The sequence below is a fragment of the Nomia melanderi genome, chromosome 12, assembly GCF_051020985.1.
Source record: "Nomia melanderi isolate GNS246 chromosome 12, iyNomMela1, whole genome shotgun sequence".
Taxonomy (NCBI): Eukaryota; Metazoa; Arthropoda; class Insecta; order Hymenoptera; family Halictidae; genus Nomia; species Nomia melanderi.
In genome coordinates, this window is record NC_135010.1 from 6202828 (window position 1) to 6216345 (window position 13518).

A 13518-nucleotide genomic window follows, 5' to 3' on the forward strand; every position below is an offset into this window, starting at 1 on the left:
TTATCGAAGAGGTACAAATTAAATACTTTTTCTATTATTTATGTTTTACCTTTCTTTTCCAAAATCCTTACAAACAGGAACTTCTATTTTATATAATTATGTACCACGAAAAATCCGAAACCTATAATTCAACTATTACTATAGTTATTAATTAATTAATAAATAAGTACAAAAGACAAATGTTTTCGATTCAGAGCCTCGTTATCTTTTTAATTAGTATAAAATACATATCACATGCGTAGAAAATATTTTATACGAATGCTCGTAGGTACTATAATTCGCGAATAAAAGTTCATATAAAAAGGACTGTTTGTAATGAATGCGATGACACAGAGGGTTTCACACGACTGATTTCGATTACGATTTGCAACACACGTTTTTCTCTCGAATCGGAGGCCTGTCTCGTAATCTGACGGAATCACGTATACCTCCGTCGATTCTTGTCTTTAAAACGTTTTCCACTAAATAACGCATCGCCACATCTATACAGAACAAAAAAGAAATCTTTGTAAAACAAATAATATTAGTATAAAATACTTTTCGATAAGAGGATTACATTGCTCTTTTTCCTTTTCCTAAGTTCTTCTGTAAAAATTGAATTTCCAGGGTAAGTTCATTTTGATTTGAATAAGAAAATATTAAAACATTAATATTAACTCTTTGCACTGGACAACACCCATTATAAAAATTCATCATTTTCCAATAAAGTTGCAACATACAGAAAAATCGTACATAAATTTTAAGTTCATAATTTTCCTTGAATTAGATGAGGACTGAGAGTCGCCTCCCGAGTGCAAGAAAATATGTACTAAAACTTTTTAATTTTCCACTTTCTTTTTTAAAATTTCTGGTTCATGTTATTTTACATTGCAACACAAGTATTATAGGTCTGCTATTGCTCTACTTACCAATATTTGTATTCTCTTTGGCTGACGTCACGTACCAAGCGCCTATATTATTCTCTTTGCAAAATTTCGCGATCTGCTCGACCGGTACAGCAGGACAAGGAATGTCGCATTTATTCGCCAACAAAACCACCGGTATATTTGTGCCATCCGGTAGCGTAACTTTCTCCCTTAAATCGGACAACCATTTTTTAATCGACTGGAACGTCGCTATCCGTGATATGTCGAATACTAACGCTGCTGCCACTCTGTATAAAATACAGTAATAATATGGAAGTATATATAAGTATATATATAAGGAAGTATATATAACAAACCAATTTGACGAATATTAAATTTTATAAACATTATTTGGTAAATGTTCACGTCAATTTCGACTGATACAGTAACACAAATGTGTATTTTAATTGTCTCTTTTTAACTCTTTGCGGACAAAGATTCTTTTAAATATAAAAAAACCGTCAGCAGATGAAGCTAAATGATATGTATTGCAACGTACTGAAAATATCGTATTGCAAATATGACATCTGTCGCCAAAATGTCGACGTTCGTCCCCCAAAGAATTAAAGTTTCGATTTCCAAAGTATAATGAATTAATTTTTCTAAGAACAATAGAATAAACAGTACGATATACGTCCGTAAATTTAGTGTTAAAAATCACTTACGCGTATTTGTAATAAACTCTGGTCATATATCCGAATCTTTCGTGGCCGGCAACATCCCTGGAAATTGAGATTAATTTTTACGAAACAATAATTATGACATGTTTGAAAATTGAAAATGTTGATTTTTATTTTAAATAATTTTAAGTAACAGGAAATTGTTTCTATAAAATTTAGACACCTAATAAATAAATTGTAAATATTATTGGTTAATATTTGATTTGACTGAAAATAAATGTTAATATAAGAATTTCATATATGCAATTTACGTTGTATAAAGAAAATTTACATAAGGGAAATGTGGAAAAAACAGAATATATTTACCATAGTTGTAAATTTATTTTGGTACGTGGATCCCAATCAAGAGATTTTATTGCGAAATCGGCTCCTATGGTAATTTTGTAGTTTGATGTAAACTTTCCTATAAGAATAGTCTAATATTAGCAAAGATCTTAAAAACAATTCATTCAAAATGGCGTATTGAACGAAATAAAAAATATGTGAAAAATTCTTTATTGATATTTAAATTATCACACGCGGTTTACTATTCTTTTAGAAGTATCAATTGAATGAGGATTAAGAAAATTAGGTCAAGAACAAAAATATGGCGACAATTATTTATGTTCAGTGCAGGTGCAGTATGGAATAATACATATGGTAAAACGATTAATATTTCTAAATGACCTTTTGTATTTAGTCTTTTAACAACACAACCCTTCAATTATTTTTAAACAATTCATACATCGATTAGAACAATATTTTTATAAACGACCATTAAATTCGAACTTAACAATTAATTATATTTAAATTTATTCCATAATAAAACTTCAATTAATTCAACTAATTAAGATCGTGTAAAAAATAAAAGGTTACGAAAGAATAAATATAAGTAAAACATAATAAAACAAAGACTTTCGGGAAGATCTATAAAGTATTTCTTTTCTCATATCAAACTTTACTTTAAAATAGCTTACATCTTGACATATAATAATAACAACAATTGCAATTCTCATTACCTTCCGTGTACCTCCTGACTAGCGCGGTTTTCCCTAGAAGAATTCACAAAAGAATTATCAATATCATTCTTCTTTCACATAACATTAAAGTTCGATCACCAACCGCGTTCGTCTACGAAAAAAAAAGTGGTGCTTAAGTTGTTAACTCCTCAAATCTCATTACAGAAGCGAGTCTTTTCTAGTAATCATCACGAAGCGTCCTATCAATCTCATTTCATAGAATAATCCCGGAATAAAAGTGTTTCTCGTGGGAATTACAGGCAAGATTTCTTTGAAGTTTCCACGACCAGGAATACTATGATAAGTGTTCAAAGTTTCCGGATATAATCTGTGTATTAGGGTTTTACTTTTATACGTTTTTGGGCCCATTACCATTGTTAGGGTTTTAACCCTCTGCATTCCGAATTTCTTTTGCATTTTTTCCTCGATAACTCTTTATTATTACGATATTTTATTTGAAATGCATTTAAAAAAATAGTTAGTTTGTGGAAAGCAGTGTAAACGATTCTTCTTACTAATAATATTGAAAATAACATGATAATATAATCTATTTTAAAAATATCTTAACGAAGAATCACACCTGTGAATAAAACTGATGTCGAGTCACGTTCGACATAGGAGAGCAAGAATTATTATTTAATGATAATAACCATGTCCCTAACTCTCTCTCTCTCTCTCTATATATATATATATACATTATAGTACAGTTAGAAACATAGTTATTCATGTATATATATTATTATCATTAAATAATGATTTTTGTTCTAAAACCTTGGTTCTTGTTTTAAAATCCTAACACTGTGTCCATTAGGAATGATTTCTTTAGCATTACAGCTGGCATCATCAGGAGTTTGAGGGCTCACTGATGCAGTAATGCTAGCCGAATTGTTGGGCACGTAAAAAAAGAAATATGACAATAATGACTTGTTGGTTTTGATAAGAACTGAAAAATATAGGTTGTTTTATAATGTATATTTTAACGAAGGTGCCACTTTGCATTAGGATTGATCTTCGTCGTTGAAACACACAAATACTAGTAAATACTTATAAATACTCAAGAATAAAATTAACTGTTTTAAATATGTAAAGAAACCTTTAACATTGCAGCCGGTGTCATCAGGGGTTTGAGGAGTCACTGAATACAGTAATGCTAGCGAAATATCGGGAAATCATCCCCAATGGACACGGCTTACGCCCGGAAACATCGAACGCTTATCGTAATCACAGGAAATCGTTATTCGAAAACGGAGAAATCGGAATTGAAGGTGTGCATACTAACAGAAGCGGCGTAGCACGCAGTCGGTGGCGAATTTTCGAATATGAGGGTATAAAACAGCGGCGACGCACCGACGCCATAGTCGCCGATTACGAGGAACTTGAAGAGGAACTCCTTGTGACTGAACTTCGACAGGACATCCGAATCTCTCCTTGGTTTCCGACCGTTCATTTCCGACTTCGTTGTTCTCCTCTTCTCACGGTCCAGTTAATTGGAATCTATAATTAAATATTTTTAACGCTGCCATATTATTTAAGTGACATGGGGATAGGGGATAGCTAGAGTTTAATAGCAAGACTCAGATGCGGGAACTTCGAAGAAAGGAATACGTATTTACTGGAATGAGGATTGAGAATAGGAAGTGTCTAATCTGTAAGAGGGATTTGGGGTCGCTAAAACATTTAATGGAAGGATGTACAGAAGTGAGGAAAGTAGAACTTACAAGGAGAAGTTACGATGAGTGAATATTGAATATTGACGAAAATGGCCGAATACTGGCCTATTTTTGTTGTAGGTTCATTAAAAAGAGTTAGACAAGTAACTAGCTACAAAATAGAGGTGAACAAGTTACATGGTAAATTTTTTTAGTGGAAACAGAAAGAAAACGAAAGACAAAAATTAAAGAACTGATTAATTTGGCAATATATGAGTTCATGTAAAATTTAATGAACAAATAAACAAAGAATTTTAAATTCAATCATTTGATCCGTTCCCGGTACGATTAGTGTTAATTAGCAGTTGGAATATTGTAGGAACTTCTAATACAAGTATTAAGTGACTAATGATTGAATGATGACACGTTGTGGAATGTGTTTACACGTTCACTATATTGACGTCTGAGCTTGAATTTATAGAAAAACTTTTATTTTATTGGAAATAATAATCGCTTTGTGTATTATCAACTTGTATTTTAATTATTGCGTTGATTGGAGGGCCCGTTTGATTTATTTCCAATACACTGACAGATGGCAAAGTGTTGTCAAACAAAAGGAGTCATGTACATTTCAATAACGCTTAACTTGATGAACTGAAACTTGTTTGTAATCTTTGATAAGCTTACTTTAATAAACTCGTAATAAACAGATAAGCGAAGATTTTTCGATTAGCTCAATAATAATGAACATTGTTGATGACAGAATAATGAAATCGAAAATCGAAATGACAAATAAACTCTAACAAGTATCTAAGTTATAAACAGAAAACAATTATCTTCGTAAATGAGTATACCATTAAAAACTAATTAACCACCAAACAGCTTCTCACAAAAACGGTAACGATACTCACAGTTACACAAAAATAAAGTCAACAACCAAATGAAACCGGTAAACTGTCAGTCACAAGAATAATATATTAAAGTATCTTCTACAATCTTTCTATCCTTAAACAGTGAATGTTGCAAATGATATACTCCCAAGCGACGGTACCCGCGGTAAAACTGCTCCAGATAACATTCAACTATTTTTCAATAGTAAACAGAACGATAAGCGTAGAAAGTGAAAACTTGAAACCGCAGTATCTCAAGATTATATGAAACTCATGACTTCTGTGATCGCAGAAATATTAAAACACTTATCGAGACTGAGGTGAAGTCCTCGAAGTGATAAGAGAAGTTTTATCACTTGTAACTCGTGTACAATCTGTATTTTTGTAAGTGATTCTTTTCCACGGAAATTGTTCTCAATAGAATTCGCATAATGGTCCACGTTTTATTTGAGAGTACGTACCCCGGACGCGAGCACCGCGTTCCTCGTTGGGTGACAGACTAATTGCAAGTAACCGAGGGGGACAAGGAGCTCGACCTCAAGGGTCGTCTTTCTACCTCCTCAGCTCCCCCGTTTCAACTATCGTCGTCGTAGTGCTATCATCCGACAGCCACTGTAAACACCAGAGATCTCGTAAATATCGATTTCGGATATCGACTCAACAGCTTTTTCTACTTTCCTGTGTGTTATGTGCGGCAATTAGTAAGCTGTTCTTGAAATTTCTGCGGCTTTACTAGTTTTCTTTGATTTAAATAAAACTTTTAATAATTGCCTTTGATTTAACTAGAACTTTTACTAGTTTTCTTTGGTTTAACTAGACCTACCAAATAATGAATAACAAAAAATTACTATGATTAAAAATATAATCTGTCAATAGGCAAACTAAACCATAACTAAATTGAAATCTCAATAGCCGCACTCTTAGAGTTCCTCTAGAAAATTTGAACAGGTCAATTTGCACCGTGGTTCTAGTGGTAATACATAATGGATGCACAATATTTTCTGTGCAGTCAACGTAACAGATAACACTAACAGTAAAAGACGTGTTAAATGAAATGAATTATGTATAATAATATTCCATTACAATGAAGTTTTCAATAACATCACACCAAACGTCCAAATACTTGTGCACGGTAGCGTATGAATGTATATTTCATGAGAGTTTATTGTAGCGTGGTGCCGGTCGGTTTAGCCGGGGATTAATCAGCTACCGACAAGCGCAAGTGTGCCCGAGAAGTTATTCATTCCAACGATATCGCTTCTATATTGTTCCTCAGCGGTATAATGCCAAGGTTGCCAACAACGCTCGATGTTATTCGGTCGAGTTTATCGTTTCGACATTTCACGCTGGTACCGTAGCACCAGCACGCGAGATTATCGCGTTAACACTAACCGTCAAATGACCGGTTCGAAAATTTAATTAAAAATTCTGCGTTTTCTTTCGTTCATTTAATCCTTAACGATTCGTCGCACAGTCCATTTTAAAAATTGTACCTAAACCGAAAAATTTGTGCTGCTTGAGGTAGCTGAATATGTAAGAAACAATGCCCTACAAATTTTGTTTATCCTTGGAAAATTCGAAAAGTGCTTAAAATTTCATGCAACACTTTCCATGTTTTGGAGAAGTACAAATTTTTCTTCAAATTAAAGTTTTCAGGTACGTATACACTCTACATTTAATAGCTCATTACCTTTTTACAATGAATCTGTGTGTAAATATCGACATTTTAATGTAACTAATACATCATCGATATTTCATACGAATAATTTTGTCGTAAACATCTAACATTCGTGATTAACACGATTATCATTTTCTTTATTCGCACCTTATAAAATAAATGAAAAGAAGAATTTATAAACAATGACTTATTTCTTTTTAAACTAGATTCCATTTTCGAGCGTTTTACCGTAGAAGTCCTGCTGGGCGATTAACTTAACTTTATATCAACTCCTATATTACCCGATTAATCAGATCTCAATTTTTATCTTCCCTTTTTTTTCTATTTTCACTGACAAGGGAAATTATTGAACCTGAAAATTCAAAAATTCATGAAACTTTGTGTCTAAGTAAAGCAAGTCAAACCTAATACATTGCAATGTTTTTTCGTTATTATAAGGTAAGGAGTTATCTAAATTTTAAGAAAAATCTTATTTCGTCGAATCAAGCTTCATCGAACTATGCATTGAATATTTTACTCGCATAGTTTCTATTGTCCTTTAGTTTACTTATTTATAATATTTATTCATGCGTTATAATATAAACTTGTTGCCCAATCACGTTTGTTTTAAGATACTGATAAAGAAAAGATAATTTTTTTATTTCGATTCGGAAGGATTGTATGGTATTTATATTATATTCAAAGTTTATTTTAGAAGAAGAAATTAAAGGTAATATGGATATACATAAAAAATACAGTCTTCGCTAAAAAATTTGTTTAGCAGGTTAACCAAGTTTTCGGGTTTTGAATCGTTAACGTGTCGATTTCGTCTTGAGTGAAACCCTTCAGCAACATTTTCGGTAAGACGTTGTTCAAGATATGAGAGAATCCGTGTCCACCGAACTTCATCTATTTTGGAAAAAGGAAAGGAAGGTGTAACATCGAATTAATATAAGAGGAAATAAATATCTAAGTTCATAAGTAACTCCTAAATCTAATACAAACTACTTTGAACTAGAATTGATCTGATTCAAACTCCAAAATTATTTAAATATAAGCATGTGTTAATTCCTAGTTAAAACAAGTATTAATAAAACTCAGAACATTTAGAACAAAAATATATGCGATGTTAAACATAATAACTACACAGATATAACAAAGTTAAATATATTAAAGTCTAAAATAAAGAATAAAAAGCATTTATTTAAAATTATATTCCTGTTTCTTCGTTAATTATAATACCCATTTCATATACAAGAAAAGTAAGTTAATTTTTCAATACTTACTAATCTATGCTTGGTATGAATATCGTGGCTCAAAAGTACACGATGTAATTTCTGATCGTCCTGAAGAAGTTTCACGCGATCGATTCGTTGCGCGTCCGACAACATGTCCACCACTGGCATCAACTGATAAAAAGAACATTCGTTTCCGAACAGATCGAATTGGCAATAACATTTCGTCTCGTCGGCAAACTCCAAAAGCTTCTGTTCATCGGTCAAGGTTCCTATTAACATACAAAAATATTCATTAAAAAATATATAAAATTTTGATTTAAATACAAATTTGGATGATATCAATCTTTTGTAAAAGCTTTCGCAGATCTGTAATAATCGATATTAACACGTGCGCTATTTTATTCGATCCAACAAACCTTCTAAACAATATATTGAAAAAATGAAACAAAAACGAATCATTGTATTCCTAAATATAATGCCGCAGTTTAAAACTTTAAATAACAATATATATAGGATTAATTTCATTTTCTTTGTGCAAAATATACGATTGCAGCCGTTATAAATATATAATGTTAGCTTTGAATTAATTAATATAAAATGAAAATAATTGATCATCTGATTCATCGGAAATTACTAAAAAAAATTTGTTACTGGCAGATTACGAATTTATTAAAAATTTCAGATGTTCATTGAGTATGATTTATATTTATATGCAGTTCATTTGCTAAGTAGCAATCACTCAATGTATAGTGTGTAGAAATCGGTCATTATCAATCTCCTATCGTAGATGAAATATTGAAGATACAAGTACTAATTCATTATAACTTATCCAACGTAAGTTCGTACTCATTCATTGTTCTTTTATCAAAAATTTTATCTTGATGGTGAACACGAACTGTCTCATGGAAACACGTGACGGAAACTGTCATAACTGTGATCAGTGCTTCGAGATTCACGACAAAAGATAACGTACAGTATCATTGAAATAAAAACGCATTGATAAAACGATGAAAATTTGCAAGATAAAAAATTCAGGTATCACGTTTCATAAAGTTATAAGAAAATCAGAAAATGGGAGAAAATATGATTTCAACGTCAATGTAATTTAGATATGTGTCGAGTGAACTTCATTGAGAGTTCTGAATGTTTCATTCGTAATACATCATTCTGATACCGAAGGCAATTAATGTTCAATGAACAATTGAATTCTCTTACAGAGATTCAACATTCGTAATGAATCTACATACGTATTCTCACTTTATTTATGTTCTACTGTGCTTCATTGTTTATCTTATAGTTGTATTGCGATGACCTACGCCGAGATATCATTGAATTGTTTCAGTAACTGAAGCAATTGTAATCTTCATATACTGCACAGCTTTTAAACATCATATAAAAGTTAATCTAACCGTAGTTACTCATGAAAAGATAATTTAATTAAAAGTGATAGGGGCAAATCATTCAGATTTGAATATTGCCGACGGAGGGTTAATAATTATGAAAAAAAGAATGCAAGAATGGATCAATTTCACCCATTTGGTAGTTTCAAATGTTAAAAATGAACGTAATAAAATACAAAATGTCATGAAATAATAATTTAAACGTACGATCCAGATGGGAAAGAATAGCTTTTCCACTGTCTCCGCCAGCTTCTTGGTAGAGTCTCATTATTTCTAAGGGTGCCTCGGCATTTCGTCCAGGATGGAAGCTGACAGGACACTTCAATTGTGCCTGGAGTTCTCCAGTTGATTGTATCGCTCGTTTCTCGAAATCTATTCGGGATAAATACATCAAGGCAATCGTTATACATTTTCAATATTTAATCTTACAACAGAGGATGTTTTTAACGACCTCATACACAGCGGTGTATTGGACTACATGAGTTGTTAGTCACTACATTTTTTAAATACTTTTTCAAACACACTGCTACGAGATGCGTCGATTTCGTTATTCTGTCTGATATATTCTACTATTAAGTTTATCGGAAAATTCTGATCAGTCATTCTACAGAAATGGAATTCACGAATTACCATCACGCTGGGAAGAGGTCATTAGTAACGATGGAAATTATATTGTTCAGTAAATATTAATAAATGTATTAAAAATGTATTATTTCCTTTGAATTCAAAAACGGTCAGAACTTTTCGGAAGACATAATATAAACGCAAGTAAGGTGTAAATAGATGAGAAGAAAAATCAAATTGTTAAGGATGAGAATGGATCCGAACAATTGCAATAATATTCGATAATTAAAGTTCTCTACAGACAATAAAATATTAGCTTGGAATTGATCAGTTATAAATGACTATCTTCGTTGATACTGTTAACAGAAATAATAATTACATTTATTTTCTGAAAGTAATATGAAGTGTATCTCACAGTAAGTTATTTATAAATGTAAATACACACCTTCGATTGGCCAAGTGCTTCCAACTTCTCCGATGAATCCTGTTTTTACGTCGGGACATTCAACGCACCCGACGGTCATTTCTTTCAGCATTACATTGTACATTTTTTCTTTGGATAGAGCAAGATCGCTTTCACTTTGGGTAGCAGCAACGTAATAACCTGGTGATTAACGAAAATAATAGGCGCTCGAGAAATTAGAAAGTGGAATAAGTAAATAGTAGGCAGACAAATAGTGAAATTGCACCTCCGTAGAACAAGTCAATTGCACTTCGTTGGAAATTGATTTATTCATTCATTCAAATCGCCTTGCATTTTTTAAATAAGTATCTGTGTGTATTTTCTTTTCGTACTTGTTAATATTAACACTAAAACTATTGAACAGCTAAATTAACTTTTTGAAATTGCTCTATAGAAACTCCAAGAGTGCATACTTTGAGACTTTACTTAATTTACAATTCAGTTTGCGTATTGCTAAATCAATTTCTTTAATAATTTTTCAGAGAAACATATGTTATTTCTTTAATAATTGCAAAAATAAAAAATAAGGAATAGGTAATTTTGTCCCTTCTAGTAGTTTATGTTAATAATAAATATTTTTTTTCATCCAAACTTTCATATTGAAAATATCAATTTCACGTATACAAACGCGACACTCAGTAGACAATAAAATTAATAAAACTCACACCTGTCCCAGCAATGAGATTTACTCCAGTTTCCTTACTAATTTTTTTCATCAATGGAATGTTACGTTTCAGGCCATGATTACTGTTCTCCACGATGGTACCGCCGCCAAATTCGTGATAAAATTTTACGTCTTCCAACACGGCGTCCATCGTTGCCTCATCATTAAAATTTAAATTATACTTGCTGCTGTAACTGTAAACAAACATTAGACATATCTTTATTATTTATTATCAACAGTATTGAACTAGTATCTGTGAAATCTCGAGAAAGTGACCTTAAAAGAATATCTCTCACTATCAAAAATGCCCCTTTCAATAGTACAACTTCGTCCTAAGAAGTTTATCTTTAATTAAAATTAACAAAAATATTCAGTTACCATTTAGACACCCTGTACATTGATTACTTTGCAATTAATTGAATAGAACATAATAATATAATGTAACAAATACGATAAGTAGTAGTAGTTTATATATTTCTTACGTATAAAAAATTGAATATGTATAAACACATGCAGCCAGCTTATCAATTCTATAACTGTCAGACTTATCACTCGACCGTATTAAGATAATAAAAATGCATAACAATGGAAGATAAGATTTGCCATACTCACGGGTATTGCCTTAAAACGCCAAGAGTTTGAAGCTCGATCTTATCATCTATAAAGCGCTTCAATTGAGACGGAGGCGGAATGTAAAACGCATCGAAGGACATAGCCAAGTGCTCGTGGGTGAGAATCCTGCCAAGCTCGTTTGCATTTTTTTCTTCGAGAACTGAATAAATCATTTACACTCGATAAATAAAGATGAAACGCCAATTATAGCTAGACTGTAAAAGTTTATGCAAATGTACGCGTTGAGTACAAGGTTTTCAGTAAACGAGAAATATATGTAGTCTTCATTTGGCTTAAAATGAATTCTGTATGGACCGAATTTTTTTTGTTAATGAATATCAACCTATGAATACAAATTAACAATGTATTCAACAGTCTTAATAATTTTACTGAAACGAATATATTTTGTAACTTTCCAGTTACAATGACGTTGAACATTTACGCCTGCGTGTATAAAAATTTAAGTTGATTAATTATTTAATTTCATTCGTCGTTTTGCGGTAAAAAATTAAATAAATTAATAAAATCTCAGTATATTGGTGTGTCTCTTCAAATTCACACAGACCTATAGAGGATTAAATAGATTCCAGTTTATTATATTACATTTGTCTATTAACATCCTTCTACTTCCATTTAATGATTTCACTTTATTGCTTCCAATTGATGAATTGTTATGCTTTGTTTTTATCAATTATTTACACAATACAATTTATATAATTCTACAACTAAATCGAATAAGAAAATTCTCCAAATGAAACTCTAATCATTTCGAAGAATATTAACAGTGAGATATTTCTGGAAATAAATATTCTTTAGGAGAATTGAAATCTCCGTTTGATATCCTCACCAGTTTGTACGTGGCCATTTGTGTTCGCCATGTTCCCTTCGAATGTCTGCAATTATATTCCTTTTGAAAACAATATGCAACTCGGACACTTAAAGATAACAAGATAAAAACGCTTTAAAATTCACAGTCGACGGTGTAGCGCGAAACTTAATGATTCTACAAGCAAAATCGATCGAAGAATCCTTTTCTGATGAAGAAATTCATATGTTTCGTTTCTTGCTCGAACCGCACCATATAACTCACTAATGTTATGCAACAAACATGCAGAGAGCAATGCTTTTATTTGAACGCGATACGATGTTTTTGTCAGACCTTCGAGATAATGTTCCTTTTAATCACCAGGATAAAATTAACGATCGCATTAACGAAAATCTTATTCAAACATTTGTCCCCGTATCTTCTTCGACCAATACTGTGAACTGTAGCACACTTATAACAAAGATAATTCTTTGATTTATTATTATTTAACGATCACGTTATACGTTCCCTAAAACTCGCTGTACAGGGAAAAGTGTTTATTACTTCTGGAATTTTTTGATTTTCTTCAAAAGAAGATACAGTCCCTACAAAATCATACTTTTTCTCAATTTGAGACAATCCAGTTGACCAATTTTAACATATAATACCGATGATTTCAACAGGTGATAATATTAAAATATATTATTAAATATATTCAATCATTCATAGTATTTGTAATTAAAATTTTATAATTGAAATATAAATAATTCGTTTGTATATCTTTTCGAGAAAATCAATTTCACAGTATTCATAATTAAAAATGAATAAGTAATAGATTCATAATTAAAACAATTTATAATTAAAAGAAACTAATGAAATAAAAAGTACTACGATTTGTAACGTTTACTATACCAGTTTTTTCAATTATATCCATTAACTATAATTACATGAAATATAAATTATTTATTCGTATATTTTTACGAAAGAAGCAAA

At 31.4% G+C, this 13518-nt stretch overlaps 2 protein-coding genes across 3 annotated transcripts; both read right to left on the reverse strand.

Annotated features, from left to right (window-relative positions):
• Positions 1 to 4: 4 nt before the first annotated feature.
• On the reverse strand, positions 5 to 6224 carry LOC116426296 (ras-related protein Rab-38-like). 2 transcript variants are annotated; one of them, XM_031975072.2, is made up of 8 exons: positions 6206 to 6224; positions 5584 to 5734; positions 3931 to 4077; positions 2584 to 2616; positions 1892 to 1988; positions 1571 to 1627; positions 909 to 1153; positions 5 to 482 (listed from the first exon to the last, which is right to left on the reverse strand). In XM_031975072.2, exons 3-8 carry the CDS (start codon positions 4028 to 4030, stop codon positions 358 to 360), a joined length of 657 nt encoding a protein of 218 aa, XP_031830932.1. In that variant the 5' UTR covers positions 4031 to 4077; positions 5584 to 5734; positions 6206 to 6224; the 3' UTR covers positions 5 to 357. The 2 variants fall into 2 exon arrangements, with proteins under 2 accessions (XP_031830932.1, XP_031830933.1); XM_031975073.2 differs by lacking the exons at positions 5584 to 5734; positions 6206 to 6224 and adding an exon at positions 5144 to 5422.
• Positions 6225 to 7447: 1223 nt separating this feature from the next.
• Positions 7448 to 13269, reverse strand: LOC116426078 (phosphotriesterase-related protein). Its single transcript, XM_076372897.1, has 8 exons — positions 12880 to 13269; positions 12568 to 12613; positions 11721 to 11880; positions 11112 to 11302; positions 10427 to 10585; positions 9625 to 9789; positions 8066 to 8286; positions 7448 to 7688 (listed from the first exon to the last, which is right to left on the reverse strand). The coding sequence occupies exons 2-8, from the start codon at positions 12596 to 12598 to the stop codon at positions 7557 to 7559; spliced, it is 1059 nt and encodes a 352-aa protein (XP_076229012.1). The 5' UTR covers positions 12599 to 12613; positions 12880 to 13269; the 3' UTR covers positions 7448 to 7556.
• Between the last annotated feature and the right edge of the window lie 249 nt (positions 13270 to 13518).

Coding starts and splice junctions, on each gene's coding strand:
- LOC116426296 (XM_031975072.2), bottom strand. CDS start 4,030: ATGAACGGTCGGAAACCAAGGAGAGATTCGGATGTCCTGTCGAAGTTC. Junction 2,617..3,930: donor AATCGGCGACTATGGCGTCG/GTGCGTCGCCGC, acceptor GAATTCTTCTAG/GGAAAACCGCGCTAGTCAGG. Junction 1,989..2,583: donor AGTCAGGAGGTACACGGAAG/GTAATGAGAATT, acceptor CTATTCTTATAG/GAAAGTTTACATCAAACTAC.
- LOC116426078 (XM_076372897.1), bottom strand. CDS start 12,598: ATGGCGAACACAAATGGCCACGTACAAACTG. Junction 11,303..11,720: donor GGCGTTTTAAGGCAATACCC/GTGAGTATGGCA, acceptor GTTTGTTTACAG/TTACAGCAGCAAGTATAATT. Junction 7,689..8,065: donor TTCATACCAAGCATAGATTA/GTAAGTATTGAA, acceptor TTTCCAAAATAG/ATGAAGTTCGGTGGACACGG.